Raw genomic sequence first — 21985 nt, 5'->3', positions numbered from 1 at the left:
TACGTCATTATCCCCACGCTTTTTGAAAAGCGTGGGGATATTGTGGTTATCTCCGCCGTCTGTCCGTCCGTCCACTCCTACTTGGATGGGCACTGGGGTTGTTAATCTTGAAAATGCTGCTGAGGGAGGCTTATCAGCAGTGTCCTATTAGCGTATAATTAACAGGCCATAAAGACAGTTAGCATGCTGGCATATCTCTTACTTAGGGCCATATCCAATTACCATATGCTCTTACCGAGCAGACATTTTCTTGAAAATTGGGTTTCTCGAGATCTCAGAGCCTATCTTACATGAAATTAGCAGGAATTTGAAACCAAAGAAATTGTTTTAGAAGAATTTAATAATCAATTTAAATTAATAAATGATGTTACACGGATGTACAATGTCACAATGAACAATTCAATATTATACAGTAGTTATATACAGTTGTTAGGTAAAGTATGTAATTTTGCCACAGTGTACTTCTAGTAAGTTGTACTTTTTAAACAAAACAATAAATAGATACTAATAATGCTCGATTGGTCATTGTCGGCTCGGGTACTACTAACATCTACCCCAGGTACTTTTAAGTATACTTACATGTACCCCGGGTACGGTAAATACTAAAACGTACCTGGGAAATTTAACGCTAGTCGTTGTCGGCTTTTTTTTTATCAATTTTATTCACATTTATGTCAATTTTCTGTAAAATGGTACTCTATATTATCGAAACTCATACTCAAAAAGCATGTTGATGCAGTTTTTAAAAGAGAAGTTTGTTTAAAATAATTGGTAACGCGTTTTCTGACAAAGGAATTTTGGCGGGAAAAACAATTCGGGTACAGTCTAATATCGACCGGGTACGATAAGGAATATTTACCGAACCCGGGGTAGATGTAAGTACACTTCAACACCGTTATTTCGAAGTCGTCGGGACCGTTAAAAAAACTTCGGATTAACGATAATTCGAAATAAACATTTGACAGACGACTTCTGAGGATTCTGTAATAATAAAACGTTGTGGAACTCGCATGGTTCAGTTAAACGCTACTATTAATAGTTGTTTACTTAAAAAAAGTAAACTAGTCAGATTGCAATAGATTTCTACTTGTAACAAACGAAGGAATAAAACGATTCTTGTTCTTCTTTTTATGTTTTCTCTAAGTACAGAACATATTAAATATAATGAATATGCGCTAATTATCTGAACATATAAAATATAACGAATAGCACAAATTATTAGACCATATAAAATATAACGAATAGCACAAATTGTCATACATGTAAATACAGATGAATACATTTTTTGGAAATGAATTAACGGATTAAAGAACCGTAACAAACGGTAAAAGAAAGTAACAAACGGGGGAATATAACGATTCTTTTTCTTGTTTTTATTTTTCTCTATTTACAGAACATATAAAATAAAATGAATAGCACAAATTATCAGACATACATACATATGAATACATTTTCGGAAATGAATTAACTTTTTTTTTTTAAAATAATACGCAATGTCTCTCTGAACACCGGCGTTCGCGCAGACGACAAAGGTGTAATTATCGGCTTTTGACGCGCCACGACAAAGGTGTGAAATTGCGCTCAGTATTTTGCAGTTTTGACTTCGGATTAAAGATTGATAATTAGGTGCGAATTATAGTGTTGGGACCGACAGAATCACTTCGAATTAACGATTTCTTCGGTTTAACGAAGTTCGGATTAACAATGAAATTTTACATTAAACAAAGAAGAACCAAAATCGGGACCGGAAAAATACTTCGAAATAACGGTGACTTCGGATTATCGGTGTTCGAAATAACGGTGTTGAAGTGTATACTTAAGAGTACCCGGAATACATGTTAGTAATACCCGAGGCGACAAGGACCAATCGAGAACTACTAATATCTAACATATAATTTTAAACGTTTTGATTACTTGTATTTAGTTCATAACAAGTGAAAAATGTGAAATATAATTTCAGTTAAAAAAAAATAGTTGTAAGAGAAACTGAACTTAGTAAAGACAACAAAATAAATCCTCTGCACTGTGCCATAATATCCAATCATTATTATGTAAAGTATAAAATATTGAATAACCGTTTGTCAACAGCAGTAAAGAGTAACACTACTTCAGTTAAACTAACATGTAAAAACAATTCGGCACAATCTCATAAAATACGTGGTAAACAAACACACAGTTGATGTCATTACTGGGATGGCTTGGGGGTTGAGGTGAGTAGTTTCTTTCTACTACGCACAGTAACATTTTTCGGTGTTGATGCATGTATCTTTGATGCCTTTTTGCGCCGACCTTTCTGAGGTGTTGTATCTATCATCCTCTTGTTTTCTTTTCTGCTGGGGATGACTGGAAGTTAATTGTTCCAGCTGATCGAAGTGAGCATCACTTCAGAAGTTATACTCTATTTCACCAGAGTTGTTTTTTTGTAAGCAATTACTTAAAAGAAAGTTGGGGAGTCTTGCATTGTGCGTGCCTGCCCCTTCTTAGTAATTAATCTGTAGTTAAACAAGTTCCGCCAGTCTTTTTAATGACGATGCTGGTGGGAGCCATCGTTTGGGGTAATTGGTAACAATCTTTCCTGATGAGTCTGTCCTCTTGTCGATGGTAAATGCGCGAACCTCGTCAAATGAAGATTGACTTGATAGCAGCGTCAGCGTCTTGGGCGTATAGAGGTCTTTCACGAGTGCCACATACACATCACTATTAAGTGAAACTCAAACTTGGAATTTTTCAGGGAAATAACGTCTTCATGCTCACGCGATATATCGTTTGCTGATTTTGTAAAGTGGTATTCGAACCAACATATCTTTTGCCACTCAAGTGATGTAAATGATGATTTATGGTGTTCTACTAATGTATCTATTATAGACTCTTCTATTTGTATATTTTCATTTGGAAATTGTGATTGTTTTGAATCAAATTTTGCTATTTTCTGGTAAAGGCCAAACGATGTTTTTGTAGATTCGTTAATCTTTTGATTTCCCACAAGCTCCTGTTCAACACAAGTTGCAAGTAGTTTACATCCTCTACACGATTCTGCGTAATAAAATATATATTTGATTATTGATTGTACACTGACCACCTCTCTACCGCAAACTGTGTCTATTCCCCCTCTATATCCTTTAAGTGTTCTCTTTACATTAAATGTCCTGACACTGTTATCTTTCTGTTTTAAAAAGTCCAAAAAATCTTCACAATAGATTTATTTTTGATCACAGTTTTCAACACTAAACACTTCAAAAGTCCTTGAGAATTTCATTCTTATGATATCTGCAGCAAATCTAAAAGAATTAAACATAAACAATGACAATCAATGATTTTGCACACTGGTTAATAAAATGTGATTTATAAACTTCGGAAATGATATAGTTATGATAATGCCCAATTTGTTTTTACTGATAATAAATTTAAAATGTACACACATATTTAAACGCATCTTAATGCAGGCTTAATACTGGCTGTCATATTGTATTTGAAATAGGTGCATGGTTCAATTAGTGAATGCAGCCCAATCAATATATAATTCATAAAAGTTTTGTTAGGTTTAATAATTTCACTTTACAGCTTTTTTATCATATTAAAAAAGACACATGGAATTCCTTCTTTAAATGTACAAAGAAACCACCTGTATAAAGGAATATCTGTTAAAAGTATGTTACTTGGTGGTATTTAACCCCAAGTCTGTTAAATTCTCAACAACAATTGCTTGATAACTATAAAAGTTTGCAAAAATAAATATTGAATAAGCACTTACCTCATGCATCTTCAAATGTAGCATTCTTATCATGTACACAAAATGAAAACAAAATGAAAATCACATATTTATTGTTAGAGACTGAAATGACCGTGCATTCACATAAATTTTGTCTTGTCCAGTGTTGTATGCACTTAATTGTGTATGATATTTTATCTGCAGTCATCCTCCCCTGGATGCAGTTCTGTTTCCTAAGCTTCCAGAGATGATTGCTATAAATTAGCCTGGTGGCACACTGTGGTGTCAGTTTTATTACTTGTTAATTATACGCTGCTGATAAGCCTCTCTCATATGCATATTCCAGTTTGAGCAAACCTTATACCCATCCAGGGGAGGGTGCGTCCGTCTGTCCGTCTGTCCGTCCGTCCGTCCAGGCCACTATCTCCTCCTACACTATAAGCACTAGAACCTTGAAACTTACACACAAAGTCACACATGGTAGCTATGAGCATATGTGCGGACCTGCACTATTTGGAATTTTGATCTGACCCCTGGGTCAAAAGTTATGGGGCTCATTTTTTATGTTATTTTACATTAACTTCTTCATTTCTACACCGATTTACTTCAAATTGATACTTAACATCTCTTATGACAATACGGTCAATCTCAACTATGCATGGCCCCATTACCAACCCCAGGGCGCCCCGCCCACATAGACCACACCCACCCAAAATTGCCTTTTACTATAATTTCTTCATTTCTACACTTCAAATTGATACTGAACTTCTCTTATGACAATACGGTCAATCTCAACTATGCATGGCCCCATTATCAACCCTTACTATAATTTCTTCATTTCTACACCGAATCACTTCAAATTGATACTGAACTTCTCTTATGACAATACGGTCAATCTCAACTATGCATGGCCCCATTACCAACCCCGGGGCGCTCCGCCCACATAGGCCACACCCACCCAAAATTGCCTTTTACTATCACTTCTTCATTTCTACACCGATTCACTTATAATTGATACTGAACTTCTCTTATGACAATACGGTCAATCACAACTATGCATGGCCCCATTACCAACCCTGGGGCGCCCCGCCCACATAGGCAACACCCACCCAAAATTGCCTTTTACTATACTTTCTTCATTTCTACACCGATTCACTTCTATTGATACTGAACCTCTCTTATGACAATACGGTCAATCTCAACTATGCATGGCCCCATTACCAACCCTGGGGCGCCCCGCCCACATAGGCCACACCCACCCAAAATTGCCTTTTACTATAACTTCTTCATTTCTACACTGATTCACTTCTAATTGATATTGAACTTAACTTATGACAATACGGTCAATCTCAACTATGCATGGCCTCATTACCAACCCTGGGGCGTCCCTGGGTCAAACATGCGGCGTGGGGATACGCGTCGGCCTCTGCCGCCCAATTTCTAGTTTTAAAATACATTTAAACAATATACACGCTTATTTTAAAGGGACCTTTTTACAGATTTTGGCATGTATTGAAGTTTATCATTAAATGCTTTATATTGATAAATGTCAACATAAGATCTAAAAAGCTCCAATAAAAAAAAAACAAGAATTAAATTAAAGAATGAAAAAAGTATACCTCAATTGGGCTCAAACCACTCACCCCTGGAGTAAAAGTTTTACGCTTAGACCACTCGGCCATCCGTCCTCATACAATGAGTGATGTATTTTATACTTAAGTTAAGCAGTCCTCATAGTGTCACAAAATATAACGACAACAACAGAACTCTTCAAATGATTCAATCGTTTTATTTCAAATTATGCAACGGCAACGCTTTATAATTTTCAGGTTTTGAAATCGTCAACAGATGCATATTATGTATAATTTAAAGGATGGTAAATGTTCAGTATTACTGTTTTCTCACAAATATCATAACTACAACGAAAAGTTGCGAATCTGAAACATTTTTTTTTAAATTTGGTCAATTTACAAAAACGTGAAAAGGTCCCTTTAAACACAAAACACAAAACTAGACTTGAGCCGTGTGCAGTTAAAACTGTGTTATGCAACGTAAGCATGCAATCCCGAACTTGCCTGTGTTAAAAGTATTTCCAATCGGTCAGTTTTTTGTTGTTGGTCAGTCTGATGATTTGTTGGCATTAAATGGTAAAAGTTTGTGGAGCGGACTTATTCCACACGTCTCAAGCAACTTTGTTTTAACTAATCACATGTCATCATCACAAAGTGTAGATGCGCATGTATGGAACGCCATAGCTCTTTTACGTTGTTACATATCTTTCTGTCTTCTTTAGAAGATGGCTTATTATGTCAAACCGTCGTGATATTTTGTCAATATGTGGCGCTGACTTGTCAAAATACAGTCTTATTATGGCAAACAGTCGTGTTATCATGTTCAAATGTGGTGTTGACTTGTCAAAATACAGTCCTATTATGTAAAACCGTCGAATTATCTTGTCTAAATTTGATGTTGACTTGTCAAAATACAGTACCGTACTATTATGTCAAACCGTCGTGTTATCTTGTCCAAATGTTATGTTGACTTGTCAAACCGCCATGCTATCTTGTCCAAATGTGATGTTGACATGTCAAAACACAGTCTTATTATGTCAAACATTTTGACAAAATAACACAACTGTTTGACATAATAGGGTTGTATTTTGACAAGTCAATATCACATTTGGACAAGATAACACAACGGTTTGACATAATAGGGCTGTATTTTGACAAGTCAGCACCAGATTTGGACAAGATAACACGACTGTGGGCCATAATAAGACTGAATTTTGACAAGTCAACATCACATTTGGACAAGATAACACGACGGTTCGACATGATAGGACTGTATTTTGACAAGTCAACATCTCATTTGGACAAGATAGCACGGCTGTTTGACATAATAGGACTGTGTTTTGACAAGTCAACATCACATTTGGACAAGATAGCACGACGGTTTGACATAATAGGACTGCATTTTGACAAGTCAGCACCAGATTAGGACAAGATAACACGACTGTTGGACATAATAAGACTGTATTTTGACAAGTCAACATCACATTTGGACAAGATAACACGACGGTGCGACATAAACGGACTGTTTTTTGACAAGTCAGCACCAGATTTGGACAAGATAACACAACGGTTTGACATAGTAGAACTGTGTTTTGGCAAGTCAACATCACATTTTGACAAGATTGCTGTTTGACATACAATAAGACTGTGTTTCGACAAGTCAGCATCCCATTTGGAAAAGATAACACGACGGTTTGACATAATAAGACTGTATTTTGACAAGTCAGCGACACATTCAGACAAGATAACAAGACGGTTTGACATAATACGACTGTGTTTTGACAAGGCAGCAACACATATGGACAAGATATCACGACGGTTTGACATTATAAGACACCTTCTAAAGAAGACAGAAAGAAATGTAACAAAGTAAGACAGCTATGGCGTTCCATACGCATTACCCTATTTCAATCCAAATGATCCACACATTCGTGAGTACTAAGCCATGGAATATAGCTGAAAAAGTGGTTCATGGTACTTGTGGGTTATAAGCCATGAAATATAGCTGACAAAGTGGTTCATGGTACTTGTGAGTTATAAGCCATGGAATTTAGCTGACAAAGTGGTTCATGGTACTTGAGAGTTATTAGACACGGAATATAGCTTACAAAGTGGTTCGTTTTACTTGTGAGTTATTAGCCATGGAATATAGCTGACAAAGTGGTTCGTGATACTTGTGAGTTAAAAGCCACGGAATATAGCTGACAAAGTGGTTTATGGTACTTGTGAGTTATAAGCCATGGAATATAGCTGACAAAGTGGTTCATGGTACTTGTGAGTTATAAGCCATGAAATATAGCTGACAAAGTGGTTCATGGTACTTGTGAGTTATAAGCCATGGAATATAGCTGACAAAGTGGCTCATGGTACTTGTGAGTTTTTTGCCATGGAATATAGCTGACAGAGTGGTTCATGGTACTTGTGAGTTATAAGCCATGGAATATAGCTGACAGAGTGGTTCATGGTACTTGTGAGTTATAAGCCATGGGATATAGCTGACAAAGTCGTTCATGGTACTTGTGAGTTATAAGCCATGGGATATAGCTGACAAAGTGGTTCATGGTACTTGTGAGTTATAAGCCATGAAATATAGCTGACAACGTGGTTCATGATACTTGTGAGTTATAAGCCATGGAATATAGCTAACAAAGTGGTTCATGGTACTTGTGAGTTATAAGCCATGGAATATAGCTGACAAAGTGGTTCATGGTACTTGTGAGTTATAAGCCATGAAATATAGCTGACAACGTGGTTCATGGAACTTGTGAGTTATAAGCCATGGAATATAGCTGACAAAGTGGTTCATGGTACTTGTGAGTTATAAGCCATGGAATATAGCTGACAAAGTGGTTCATGGTACTTGTGAGTTATAAGCCATGGAATAAAGCTGACAAAGTGGTTCATGGTACTTGTGAGTTATAAGCCATGTAATATAGCTGACAGATTGGTTCATGGTACTTGTGAGTTATTAGCCATGGAATATAGCTGACAGAGTGGTTCATGGTACTTGTGAGTTATAAGCCATGGAATATAGCTGACAAAGTCGTTCATGGTACTTGTGAGTTATAAGCCATGGGATATAGCTGACAAAGTGGTTCATGGTACTTGTGAGTTATAAGCCATGGAATATAGCTGACAAAGTGGTTCGTGGTACTTGTGAGTTATAAGCCATGGAATATAGCTGACAAAGTGGTTCATGGTACTTGTGAGTTATAAGCCATGAAATATAGCTGACAAAATGGTTCATGGTACTTGTGAGTTATAAGCCATGGAATATAGCTGACAAAGTGCTTCATGGAACTTGTGAGTAATAAGCCATGGAATATACCTGACAAAGTGGTTCATGTTACTCGGAGTTATAAGCCATGGACTTTAGCTGACAAAGTGGTTCATGGTTCTTGTCAAGTTTCAACACTGTGTTATTCCAATGGTTGGTAATTAACTTCCTCGATATATTTTCGGAATTTCTTATCTCCAAATCGTTTTGTAATGAAAAAATTAAATAAACATAAATACATTTGGAATAAACTTTACCTTTATCAAATGATACTAATGTTAATAAAAAAACAACACACAAACAATTGGATTAATTTTGTATGAAGCGAGAATATTCCTAACTTTACTGAGATAAGAAGACCACTTTCTTAAACGTCTGCATCATTCAAGTAATACAGAAATAGACGTTGTGTATGAAACATCGAATACTAACCCCGGCACTCTTCCCAGAAAGGTTTTCATTATAACGGGACTTAAAGTGATTCAAGGCCAAGGAATGCTGATCGCTGATTCGTTGTGTTATTTTTCTACTTGAGAAAATTCAGAAAGTTGGGCAATTTTGTAGGGCTGGTATAAGACTTTCGAATAAAATAACGCATTTATAAAGACGCAGATGTTTATTTTATGGAGAGATAACTAATTGAAACAGTTCTTCGATTTTCCGATAGTATGAACACCAACAGAAATTGACAACGTGTTTTCACAAAAACGTCAATATTTTTTTAAGCGTTGGTATAACAAATCGGTCATCTTTTGAAAGCTGCAAAGGTTGTAAGCTATTAAGTAAGAATAGATACTTGACCCAATTTCTGAATAGCCACTACCAGATTATTAGTAACTGAGAAGCAATCGAGAACACAAATATTGACACGATCCAAATAGAAAGTATTTAAACCCAATACGATATTAGAGTGACATATTAACATTTTACGAGTATTTACTCAGTGTGTCCACCAACTGCCATCGAATAGCACTCAATGTTGTTATAGTGATTAAAATTGTGGCACTTATACTGTATTTAATGAGCATTCCATGTTCAGAGAACGTAATAAAAACAACATAACATACCAATAGCTTTAACAATATATGTTGACAGTTTTTATTACAACTTTCGGTTATTATTAATACCAATCGTAACATATGGTATGCGATTAGTGTATGCAGTATGAACTCAAAGCAAAACCAGTCCACAAGCAGGTCGAATTGCAAGATGAAGTTTTAGAAATAATGACTAATGGATTCTTTCTGTGTTCATTTCTAACCCAGTGCGATGTCTTAGATAACATGTGCAGTCAGCCAACTCAGCGGTATACGACGATGCGTTGCTTGTATTAATACAAAATAACAATAATTAATAAACGTGCGTCTTTAAGTTTTTCGCCGAATGCAACTTATGCAGCAATTTCGTATCGAATATACAAACGAACAACTCAGATCCAGACAATTAATTACCTCGAGAGAAAACCATTTTTACATCCATTTGTCTTTTATCATTTGTACATTTGAGACAGAATACTACAGTTGCCTGCACAACACAGGACAAACAACACAATAGCAACCAATGAAACTCGGTAATCTATATCAGGAGAGAAATTCTTCTTCTTTGTACTTTTATAACACAACACCAGCTATAAACATAACATGATTAAATCCGGGATCACCGCCTAGGAACGGTTAATACCAAGCACAGCGGGCTTGTATTGTTTTAGTGGCTAGCCGAGCCTATGGTTAACAAACGTGTAAAACAAAAATGATTAAATTTCATAAAACATAAAAATGATTTAATGCGAGGTCACTTCCTTGAATGGCCAATGCAGAAGCATAGTTGGTTTAATCCGGTTGCAATAACCGGCATGTAGGACCTTACAATTTGCACAGAAATAATCGTAGAAAACAAAGGTGTAAATAAACATTTACCTCGTAGCTTTACAATTCATCGCCGTTTTGTGCCACGTGGTATTTTCTAGTTGCCCATATTAATATAGATCAACGGTAGATCAAAATTATACATGAACAGTTGTTATTTCGTATATAACAAGCAAATTCGTTAAATTGATATCCCCCGCCAATATGCGTTTGGACACAAAAGTGTTATATTTGACACTCAAAAAAGAATTGTTTCAAGATACAAGAAGCCATAACTCCGTTCTTAACAGATATTGTACAATGCCATTTGGCGTGCATCATCCTCTTATCCATATATATACTCATACCAAGTTTCAACGAAATCCGCAAAAGCACTTCCAAGATGTGGCTCCGTACACACACAAAAGCATTTTTTCAAGATACGAAGGGCCATAACTCCGTTATTAACAGATGGTGTACTATGCCATTTGGCGTGCATCATCCTCTTATCCATATATATACTCATACCAAGTTTCAACTAGAAATGGCGCGGCAGAGGCCGACGCGTATCCCCACGCCGCATGTTTGAACCAGGGGCGCCTCAGGGTTGGTAATGGGGCCATGCATAGTTGAGATTGACCGTATTGTCATAAGAGAAGTTCAGTATCAATTAGAAGTGAATCGGTGTAGAAATAAAGAAATTATACTAGTTAAAGGCAATTTTGGGTGGGTGTGGCCTATGTGAGCGGGGCGCCCAAGGGTTGGTAATGGGGCCATGCATATTTGAGATTGACCGTATTGTCATAAGAGAAGTTCAGTATCAATTTGAAGTGAATCGGTGTAGAAATGAAGAAATTATAGTAAAAGGCAATTTTGGGTGGGCGTGGTCTTTGTGGGCGGGGCGCCCCAGGGTTGGTAATGGGGCCATGCATAGTTGAGATTGACCGTATTGTCATAAGAGATGTTCAATATCAATTTGAAGTAAATCGGTGTAGAAATGGAGAAGTTAATGTAAAATAACATAAAAAAATGAGTGAAAATCTCTGACCCGGCCCCACCCGTCCGTCCCCATAACTTTTGACCCAGGGGTCAGATCAAAATTCCAAATAGTGCAGGGTCGCACATATGCTCATAGCTACCATGTGTGTAAGTTTCGAGGTTCTAGTGCTTATAGTGTAGGATGAGATATTGGCCAGGACGGACGGACAGACGGACGGACGGACGGACAGACGGCGGGGATAACCACAATTAATGAAATCCGCCAAAGCATATCCAAGATATGGCTCCGGACGGACAGGAAGACGGACGGACGAAAAGACGGACTGACAACGCCAAAACAATATCCATCCGCCTATGGATGCGTGATTACTTAGTATAGATACGTGTACCAGCAAATACCAATTTGCATCACTAGTAATTAATGACAACCTCTGCGCAGAGATATTACCGGAACCAGCATAGCTGGATCAAAATTGTATGTAAGAGCAAGGAACGATAATTCTGTGTGGAGATTGTGGTAATGAGTATGGGAACGTTTCTTATATCGTTTAGTAGATCGTCACATAAATATACCGGTAACTGCATTATTTTAAGCGCAGATAACCAAAATATGTTTTTAATGCACATTTTGCACAGTTGCAGCACATGACCTGCGTCACTTTAAGATACAGTAAACTGATTCTGTACGATATTAATTGCGACAAGCCATGTTTGAGGGGATTAGTAGTTGTAGGAAAGATTTAATCGATTAGAACTCCGTACGTTTCAATGTGATAGCGAGGGAGGAATGGTCCTGCAGTCCATTCATATGGTCTCTGAATGGGAAGCGTTGTATTTATTTGCGGTTTAACTGGATTTACACAAAGTACCTGCTCGATAAAAAAGAATTCTTTATAAAACATCTTACACTAAGATATACATGTACATTTGGATGAATGTTTATACGTAGGTGTTACCAGGCCGTGATTTTCTCTGATAAGCTGAATTCGGTGACAAGTCTCGCGTATGACAAGTTAAAATCACATAATAAAGTACATTATTATAAAATAAGCAGATGCCCATTTATAAATGGATACAGACATTTGAAATTACAGAGAGAAAATAAATAAGTACAAGAAAATATGTGACCATTATTTGTGCAGCTTTCTTCTTCCGACCACATCATATTGTGCAAACGGATATATTTCATGTATTTAAGTAGAAAAATATAATATCAGTTGTCACTTTAAAAACAGCGGAACAGTAAGCTATCACGTTATTATTTTTGTGAGCATTGTCACAAATTAATTGTTGTTAAGTGAATAAACAGAGTTTGGAATAAATGTTTCATTGGAACAGTGCATATTGTCGGCAGACAACATTAGTAGGCAGACGGCAATGACTGGTCAAACACGCAGCGAATATCATGAAATGGAACATAATACACAGGTACTGTTATAAATTATAACAATGACATAATTGTATCAAATTTGTAAAGAAACCCATTTATGATAATTAAAAACAGATTCAAATTTCTCAATCCTGTGTGCCTTTAGAATTGCAAGATAATCATTAATTGCTCATTAATTGGACTCAAAGCGAACACTAAACGTTCAAACTAATCCTTTGGAAAAAACTGTTTTCTCTTGTCAACGTATGTATTGTCTTAACAACTAATCAATCACAATAATAGGAGAAATCATTATTTATTGAAAACGCAAGAATTGTATAAGTAATGTTACGTTCAATGAAATACAAATAAGACGAAATTTCGTGTTGATGATGACTGTGAAAAATAGCATTACAATTTATAGCAATTAACCCATGTATGTCTAGTGGACTCTCCCATCCTTCTAAACTGAATCAATTTATTTTCAAAATTAGGGATGTTTAAGTATATTTATTTCTATATTAAGAATATTTCTTACAGAAATTTCTTTAAGCAAACATCGCAGACCCTGATGAGACGCCGCATGATGCGGCGTCTCACCTGGGTCTAAACTGTTTGCCAAAGCCCTTTTTCTAGACTCTAGGCATAAATGGGTTAATACAAATGCAGGGTACATGGCCGTTCCACATCGAGAAAACGGTAGACAACAAACCCGCTTTCATAGACCCACCGTTTGTCGGCAATACTGTTTCAAATCATATAAAACGTGTTGACGTTATTACTTATTTTCACCACTATGTATGGCAAACGTTGCAATTCGTTTATGACATTTACAATATTGCACAATGTAGATAGCTATTTTGCAAGGAAAATGCGATGTTTAAAATTCGTGATATCAAATATTTGGCCAAATGTATATAATTAAGTATATAATTAAGTTAAAAATATATGAAACATAAAAGTAAGGTTGACAATATTTAGGTAAGCAAACAATGAGGATAAATATTATTGTATACTCAGTATTAGCAGAAATCTTACAATTACTTATTCTTTAAAATGCATGTAGGTAATTAAGTTCAAAGTGATATGCACTGCTTAAGTGCGCTGAGTTGCCAATAACACAACTTGTAATCTGATTATTTTTTAAGACTGATTTAATGAGTTTATTGCACCTGTATATATGCACATATTAAGTTCGGAATTAGTAATTTCGAACTGTTGAAAAGCGCGCTATATTCATACGCGGCTCATCGAACGCAACATTTGTAAAATTCTATTGCCGTATACAATTTGGACGTCTCCATCGTAATAAGGTATAGAAGTTGGTGAACCAGTCTCAATTATATGGACCGTATTGGACGGGGGAGTGCGTACATACAGCAATAACCGAGACATTGATTAGAACTGTTGTGCAAATAGCAGTTTATTTGGATCGTAGTTGTTATTAAATTACATGTGCTCAATGACAAACAATATAAGTTTAGACCAAATGCGTTGAACATTATAAAGGCATCATCGCGAACAAGAGGATCTGCGAGGTCAAATAATTGCTGTTTCTGAAGTCTAAGTTTCAGTTTTAATCGCTGTCTCCGAATATGTTGATGAATACGGGCAATGATAAGTGTTCACTTGCCTTAAGAAAGTTCAATTAATAAACAGCTGATAAGGTTACAACACTTAAGAAAGGACACGTTTTGATTAAATTTGAATAAGATGAAGGTAAATAAGCTTGTGAAACGGAATTATAATTTTTTTTTTTAAGTTTTCGTTTGTATCCCACAGCTATGTAACTTTGAAAGCACATGCATGTGCAAAAAACGAGTTTGCCTTAAAATGACGCAACCGCAAGCTATTTTTAGTACATGTGTAACGTACTGACCGAACAATGGAGCCTCACTTTGATGAAATGGGGCTTAACGCATGTGCATAAAGTATTGTCCCAGATTAGTCTGTGAAGTCCTCACAGGCTTATCAGGGACTAAAATTTCCGCCTTAACTGGGTTTTCGCTTAATACTTTAAAATCGTGTTGTTTCGAATCAGCGTGTGCGTATTGCGAAGGACAATATGGAGCCCCCCCCCCCCCAGAGCGCTGCTCAATTAAAATAGCACAGTTTTTTCAAAGGGATTTAAAGCAAAACATTAAACAAAGTAATGGGATGCCACCAGCTACCATACAACTAAAGCACCTCTTGAAAGTTGTACATTTGTTTCAAACTTTCAAACGAAATAACATAAAGCAGTGCCCATATCCCTAGGTTTGGCTTCGGGGCGCTTGTAGTATTGTATGGTAATCCTACCGCGTTCTGTCGGTAATGTATGCTTCTAGTCTCTAGACCTTGGAGCGTTCTGTCGGTAATGTATGCTTCTAGTCTCTAGACCTTGGAGCGTTCTGTCGGTAATGTATGCTTCTAGTCTCTAGACCTTGGAGCGTTCTGTCGGTAATGTATGCTTCTAGTCTCTAGACCTTGGAGCGTTCTGTCGGTAATGTTTGCTTCTAGTCTCTAGACCTTGGAACTCTGTGAGTTTAAACAGACGGGCCCTTTATTTAAAAAATCGTTTCGTGTTTTCTTTTATTTTGGGAATATGATTTACACATTGGCAATATGTGGTAATGTTGTTGTTTTTAACTTTATTAAAATAAAAGTAAATAATCGAATTGAATATTTTTATAAATGCCATTTGGTTCGCTTTTTAATTTGAAATGAGTGTGTGTCCTTTAGATGGAAAATATTTAGTGATGACCTGAAAAAAACCTCACAAACACGTGTTTTAAAACAATGCGTATGCTCTAATTAATGTATGAGCATGGACGCAGGATTTCCTAATAAATTAATCAGTGACCACCAACATGCACAGCTTTTGAGAATTTAATAATACTTTTACAGTTATAATAAGTATAAATACAATTATAATTAAGTTGAATGTGAGTTCAAACGAACAATCCCCGTTGTTTGACAGGAGATCTTGAATTTTTCACTCATTTGTGTTTTGTGGTCGACAAACAGTAATACATGTGAAATAAACATAAAACATTTAGTTACTCTATGAGAAAGGATTAACACGTTGCGTTTGATCCACTAATACTAAGGAAATATGTGCATACTTTTGATTCCATGAAATACACGTGTGAAATTTAACCTTGCGATTTACGATTGATTCTTTCAATTATTGTCAAACACCATTCCGTCCCTTTAAATAAAGATATGATGACAGCGTATGTGAAAATAAGGTTGAGGAGACCTGACCTGATTTTTCGAAAGTTCTTAATCCCATTATAATAGGATTAACATCGATTGACTTTTTCATATTGAAATGAAGTGTGCAAAACTAACGTTTAAAATATCTCAAGCTTAAAATAAAAATTAAACAACATAATTACATTTTGCAGATTACCATCAGCTTGAAAATAACCTGAACTTTGACCTTAGTGACTTATTCTCAAACCAGTTTTAAGAATTTACGTGAAATCGGGTACTTCTGTCTCTCAAAGGACTTGAGTCTTATACGTATTGTGTGGCTAACTCAAATAATTTATCTTTTTTTTATATTTTCAGACGGGCGACCCTCACTTCTCCATCAGAGTTCCAGTTGCTTCAAATTACGGTACGTAACAGGATGGTGACGAATATACGGATCGCCTATTATAACCGATTGTTACTCAATCACGCTTACGTCGCGATCAAGAGGCTTACTGACATCTGGGTCAGTTTTTTGTATAACCACTTCTTGATGTCTTTAACGACATATTATTCGAACTCCATATAAGTAGAGCTTGATTTAGAAAACCCGGGACCCCGATGATACATGTATACCCATTGTACTTAAAGTATAATTGACGGTATTTACATGAAAAAAAAAACATTCGTTGTACGAGCCCGCGCGGAGATTGAACCGGTTCTGAGCACAGCTCCTATCTATAACATGTCACCATATCTCTTATCTCATATCTGAAACATTAGCTCGTATCAAATCTCTTTCACACCTTAGCTCATATGTCATCCATGTAGCCACAGCTCTTATCAAATTCCTCTCACCGTAGCTTTAATAAAATCTATGTCACCATAGCTCGTTTCAAATTCATGTTATCATAGCTCGTACCAAATCTCTCACCATAACCCGTACCCAATCCCATTCACCATAGCTCTTATGTTATCCATATAACCATAGCTCTTACCAAATCCCTCTCACCATTACTCGTTTCAAATTCCTGTCACCATAGCTCGTATAAAATCTTTGCCACAAAATCTCGTATCAAATCCCTCTCACCATAACTCGTATTAAATACATGTCATCAAACCTCGTATCAAATCTCTCTCACCTTAGCTCGTATTAAATTCCTGTCATTATGGCTCGTACCAGATCCTTTTAACCATAGTTCGTATCAAATCACTGACACCATAGCTCGTACCAAATCCCATTCACCATAGCTCGTACCAAATCCCATTCACCAAAGCTGTTATCAAATCCCTCCCACCATAGCTCGTATCAAATCCCTCTCACCATAGCTCGTACCAAATCACTGTCACCATAGCTCAAATCAAATCCCATTAACCATAGCTCGTATCAAATCCCTATCACCAAAGCTCGTATCAAATCCCTGTCACCAAGGCTCGTACAAAATCATCGTCACCATAGCTCGTACCAAATTCCTGTCGCCATAGCTCGTACCAAATCCCTATCATCATAGCTCGTACCAAATCCATGTCATCATAGCTCGTATCAATTCCATGTAACCATTTCACACCACCGATGGTTTAAATATCATGTTTAACAGTGATTTAACTTCGCTAGTTTACGTTGTCTTTTGTGCTTGTTTTGTAAACCATGTCGTTTCAAAAGATCATTTACAAAAGCGTTCTGATTTTCACAGGGGCCTTTTCACAGATTTTTGCATGTTTTGAAGTGTGCTTTATATTGATAATTGTAAACATTGGAAATAAAAAACGCAGGTAATTAATCGAGAATTAAATCTTAAAAAGTAAAAAAGAGTAACCCTCAACTGGGCTCGAACCACTGACCCCTGGAGTAAAAGAATGTACCAATTAGACCACTCACGCAATATTGAAAGTATTTTATACTCTATATAAGCAATCTTCGTAGTTTAACAAAATATAACGACAGCAATAGAACTCTCCAAATTATTCAATCGTTTCGCGTTGCAACGCTTTATAATTTTCAGGTTTTTAAATCGTCAAAAGATGCATATAATGGCTATTCTAGAGCTTGGCAAATGTTCAGTATTACCGTTTCCTCACAAATATCACAACTAAAACGGAAATTTGTGAATCTTACAACATTTTTCAATTTTGTTAATTTACCAAATCGTGAAAAGGTCCTTTAAAGGGGCCTTTTCACAGATTTTGGCATGTTTTGAAGTTTGTCGTTAAAGGCTTTCTATTGATAAATGTAAACATTTGCTCTAAAAAGCTCCAGTAAAAAAATCAAGAATAAAATAAAAAAAATAAAAAGAAAGTAACCCTCATCAGGGCTCGAACCACTGACCCCTGGAGTCCTGGCGTTAAAAGTCTGCGACTTAGACCACTCGACCATTTGTCCACAAACAATGTTAGATGTATTTTATACTATATATAAGCAATCATCGTAGTTTCACAAAGTATAGCGACAACAACAGAACTCTCCAAATTAGTCAATCGTTTCGCGTTGCAACGCTTTATAATTTTCAGGTTTTTAAATCGTCAAAAGATGCATATAATGGCTATATTAGAGCATGGTAAATGTTCAGAAATACTGTTTCCTCACAAATATCATAACTAAATCGAAAATTTGCGAATCTGAAATTTGTCAATTAACCAAAACGTTAAAAGGCCCCTTTAATTGGACAAAAATTACAAACCCCACAATCCATCCAGATCATGAAGGATTTAACCAGTGTTGCTTGTTTCTTGATACATGTCAAAACTGACCGTCATCGTGTATTATTCGATAAAAAAACGATACATCGAGAAATACCGTATGAATCCGGGCATTTAGAGACACACTGCCAATTTACCGAAAGGTTTTGATGTTCTTTATTCCTATGCATTACATCAGCTATGAATAATATAGATTTTGCTTGTATATACAACACTGTTAATAATTGTTTACCAGAGGATAAGTTTACAAAGCATTTAAAATAAAAATACATAGAGTTTAACTTTATTTTACCGAAAGATATTCTAACTTTGACCACAGAGTGCATGACTAGCATTTGTTAAAATGACGTCATATTTTTTTGCACTCACACAGTGAAATATTGATTTCATTTCTTTAAAAAAAATTAAGTTGGGCGCATTAATTATTTTGACAATTTGAAGTGATTTACACCATAAAGAGCGAATGCATGGAACTTATTGTTTTCTTACTATGATCATTAATTATCAGGTGAAACGATTGTCTATTAGCGGTATAAATACTGTATTTATTTACACAATAACGCAAGTGTAACGTTCCATTTACTTCTCAGTCATCTGCCAGTATTATTTTACTGTAACCATATTGTAAAACAGATGTGTAATGCGTCTCCGGTTTAAAGGTACAGTCTCACTATGATGCCGGCGGAGCCCCGGTGCGTGATCCGGCATCTACCGGGATGAACCGGGGCTCTATCGGGATGAACCGGGGCTCCACCGGTATGAACCGGGGACGACCGGGGACAACCGGGACTCCACCGGGAAAGTTTTAAAAAGTTGCCGTTCCGTTTGTTCCCGTTGCCGTCCCGGTTGTTCCCTGTGCCAGCCCGCTCGTTTCCGGTCCTTCCCAGTGACTCTCGGTTGAAGTGAAGGCAACGACCGGCGTGGCACAGGGAACAACCGGGACGGCACCGGGAACAACCGGGACGGCAACTTAGCTCCACCGGGGCCCATACAGACCCCGACAGAGCTACGGCAACGCACCGTTGGAGCCCCGGTGAATGCCGGCAGAGTCCCGGTATAGCTACGGTACATAAGTAAACCGGCACTCTGCCGGGACGCCACCGGCATTCACCGGGGTTCCGCAGGGGCATTACCAGCGACGAACGGGGTTAACCCGGGGCGTTGCCGTAGCTCTGCCGGGGTCTGATGACGGTGAGTGCCGGCGGAGTTACGGTATATCGGGGCTCTGGTGGGACGCTGCCGGCTTTCACCGGGGCTCAACCGGGGCATTACCGGCGACAACCGGGCCTCTGCCGGGGCTTCACCGGGATAAACCGTAGATAGTCCGGGGTTGACCGGGACTCTGCCGGGCTGTTGACCGGCTTTAACCGGGGAGGCACCGGGAAATAGTGTGACCGCGTTAAAAAAATTCTACGAATCATCCCGGTTCTCGCCGGTCGACCGGCGTTAGCAAACCGGGATGGACCGGGGTTCTACCGGCAATAGTGAGACTTGGCTTACCGAAAATAGCACGAATGAAATCGTGTTTTTGGTTGCCCATTTTATACATATGTTCAACTGTATGTATTCAAGACCGATGATGAAATAGCCAAATTGTAGAAGTCCTTGACCGAATTCCACAGATAAAAAATATTGATAATACAGTTTGATTTCGGATTAAGTATTTGTTAATTCGTACGATATCTTTTAGATGTAGTTTAAAGATACAATTCAAAGTAGAGCTTACAACGATTCGCACCATCAATTGCTTTTGAAAGTCGGTAAAAGTTAAAGCGAGTCAAATAAATTAGCCATAAATTTAAATGTTTTTTATAATGCTTTTGCTTGAAATGTCACTTATGATTGTTCATTTAGTCATAAATGTTTGTGTTTGATAGAAATTAGGGCATATGTTGATACTATTTCATTTGGACTGATCTAAAGTTACAAATAATAATATGAATAAATGTATCGATACATCCTGCGAATTATGTCATACCTTTGATTGCACATTGGCGTAACCGCGTTGTCGCACTGAACGCCCTAAGAGAGGATCTGTAATGCTATATTGAACATATAAATACGAATTGTTCAGCGGACCGAACACATCACTAATAAGGCGGTTTATAAATAAATAAAACTGTATTTCAAAGTCGCTTGTTAAAATAAAAGTGAGCGCATCGGCACTCAGGGGCTAATTATCGACAATAAAACATTCGGATCTCAAAATATTTAACTTATCGATCTATCGTACTTTTAAAAGAATGTCATACGCGCTGGGAAAGAAAACAAATAAACCTTAAGGAGCTCTTTCATGAATCGATGACTTACTAAATGATCGTAGGGCTCAAATTTCGTCAAAAATATCTCCTGCAAATCGTAATTTGGCATGTTTCATTATTTGTGATATAATTATCTGCATTTAATATCTGCAATAAAACAATGATCCCTATGTGCTCAAAAGGCAGCGTGGTTTTAGAATATCGAGATATTTAGATAAACATTATTGTTACAGTGAATTAATGAAAGAGTAAATAACACGGTCATTTATATCTGCAATAACTTTGAACATAATTCCTTTTAGAAAATACGACAAATAAACCAAACTTGGATATTTACTTCATGCTCGAGTTCTATTTAAATGATTACATTTTGGATAACCAAGATATATTACGCATGCTAATGCCTTCATAAACATGGACACAGTTGATTACTAACATAGCAGTAGCAGTGCGTACGTATTTAAAAAAAGAACTATTCGAGGAGAAAAATTGATAAAAGTTTTGTTCGAGTGTTACGTATTTAAAAAAGAAGTATTCGAGGAGAAAAATTGATAAAAGTTTTGTTCGAGTGTTAACTCAACTTGTGTATAACATGTGATTGATGGTGAATTATCTGAGCTTTCATCGGTAACGGTGAGTCATGCAGCCGACGACGGCGGCGATTCCGGTCTATGATCATGTTGGTACGTATGTTTTATCGAAACTAAGACGAAGGTTGATGAACTGTCCATTAAAAACGAAACGAATAAGAAAACATGTGAATTAGGTGTCAGTTTTAAAGAGTCAGTTTATGCCTGTGTCATTTTTATGAAAACATGCAATTCAGAAGGATTGTAAAGTGCTTGTTCATTGTGAACATAAATGTCTATAAAAAGTATTTAAATCTTCAGATAATAGCTCATAACATCGTAGAACAATTTTGTTTGATTTTTTTCTATTGAACGACACGCAATTTGTGTCTGTGTCTGCTGCGAAGTAAATAAATAATTACGTTTTTATTGACCGATACATCACGATAATGCGATTATATTTTCGATTCTGATATGATTTGATTTATTGCTTAATTGATTTGCTGATAACT

The 21985-nt window shown here is 36.8% G+C and overlaps 1 protein-coding gene across 3 annotated transcripts in view; it reads left to right on the top strand.

Annotated features, from left to right (window-relative positions):
• The window catches only part of LOC127879254 (uncharacterized), a 39392-nt gene that overhangs the window by 5773 nt on the left and 11634 nt on the right, over positions 1-21985 (top strand). For 2 of the 3 annotated variants that reach the window (XM_052426013.1, XM_052426012.1), the window contains exon 2: positions 16325-16373. In XM_052426013.1, the coding sequence (XP_052281973.1) occupies positions 16325-16373 (49 nt within the window). Of the gene's footprint in view, positions 1-12279; positions 12829-16324; positions 16374-21985 lie in introns of those variants that run through there. The other variant, XM_052426014.1, reaches the window with a different exon arrangement.

The sequence above is a fragment of the Dreissena polymorpha genome, chromosome 4, assembly GCF_020536995.1.
Source record: "Dreissena polymorpha isolate Duluth1 chromosome 4, UMN_Dpol_1.0, whole genome shotgun sequence".
NCBI lineage: Eukaryota > Metazoa > Mollusca > Bivalvia > Myida > Dreissenidae > Dreissena > Dreissena polymorpha.
Note: the sequence above shows the minus strand (reverse complement) of the source record. Positions and strands in the feature narration are given on the sequence as shown.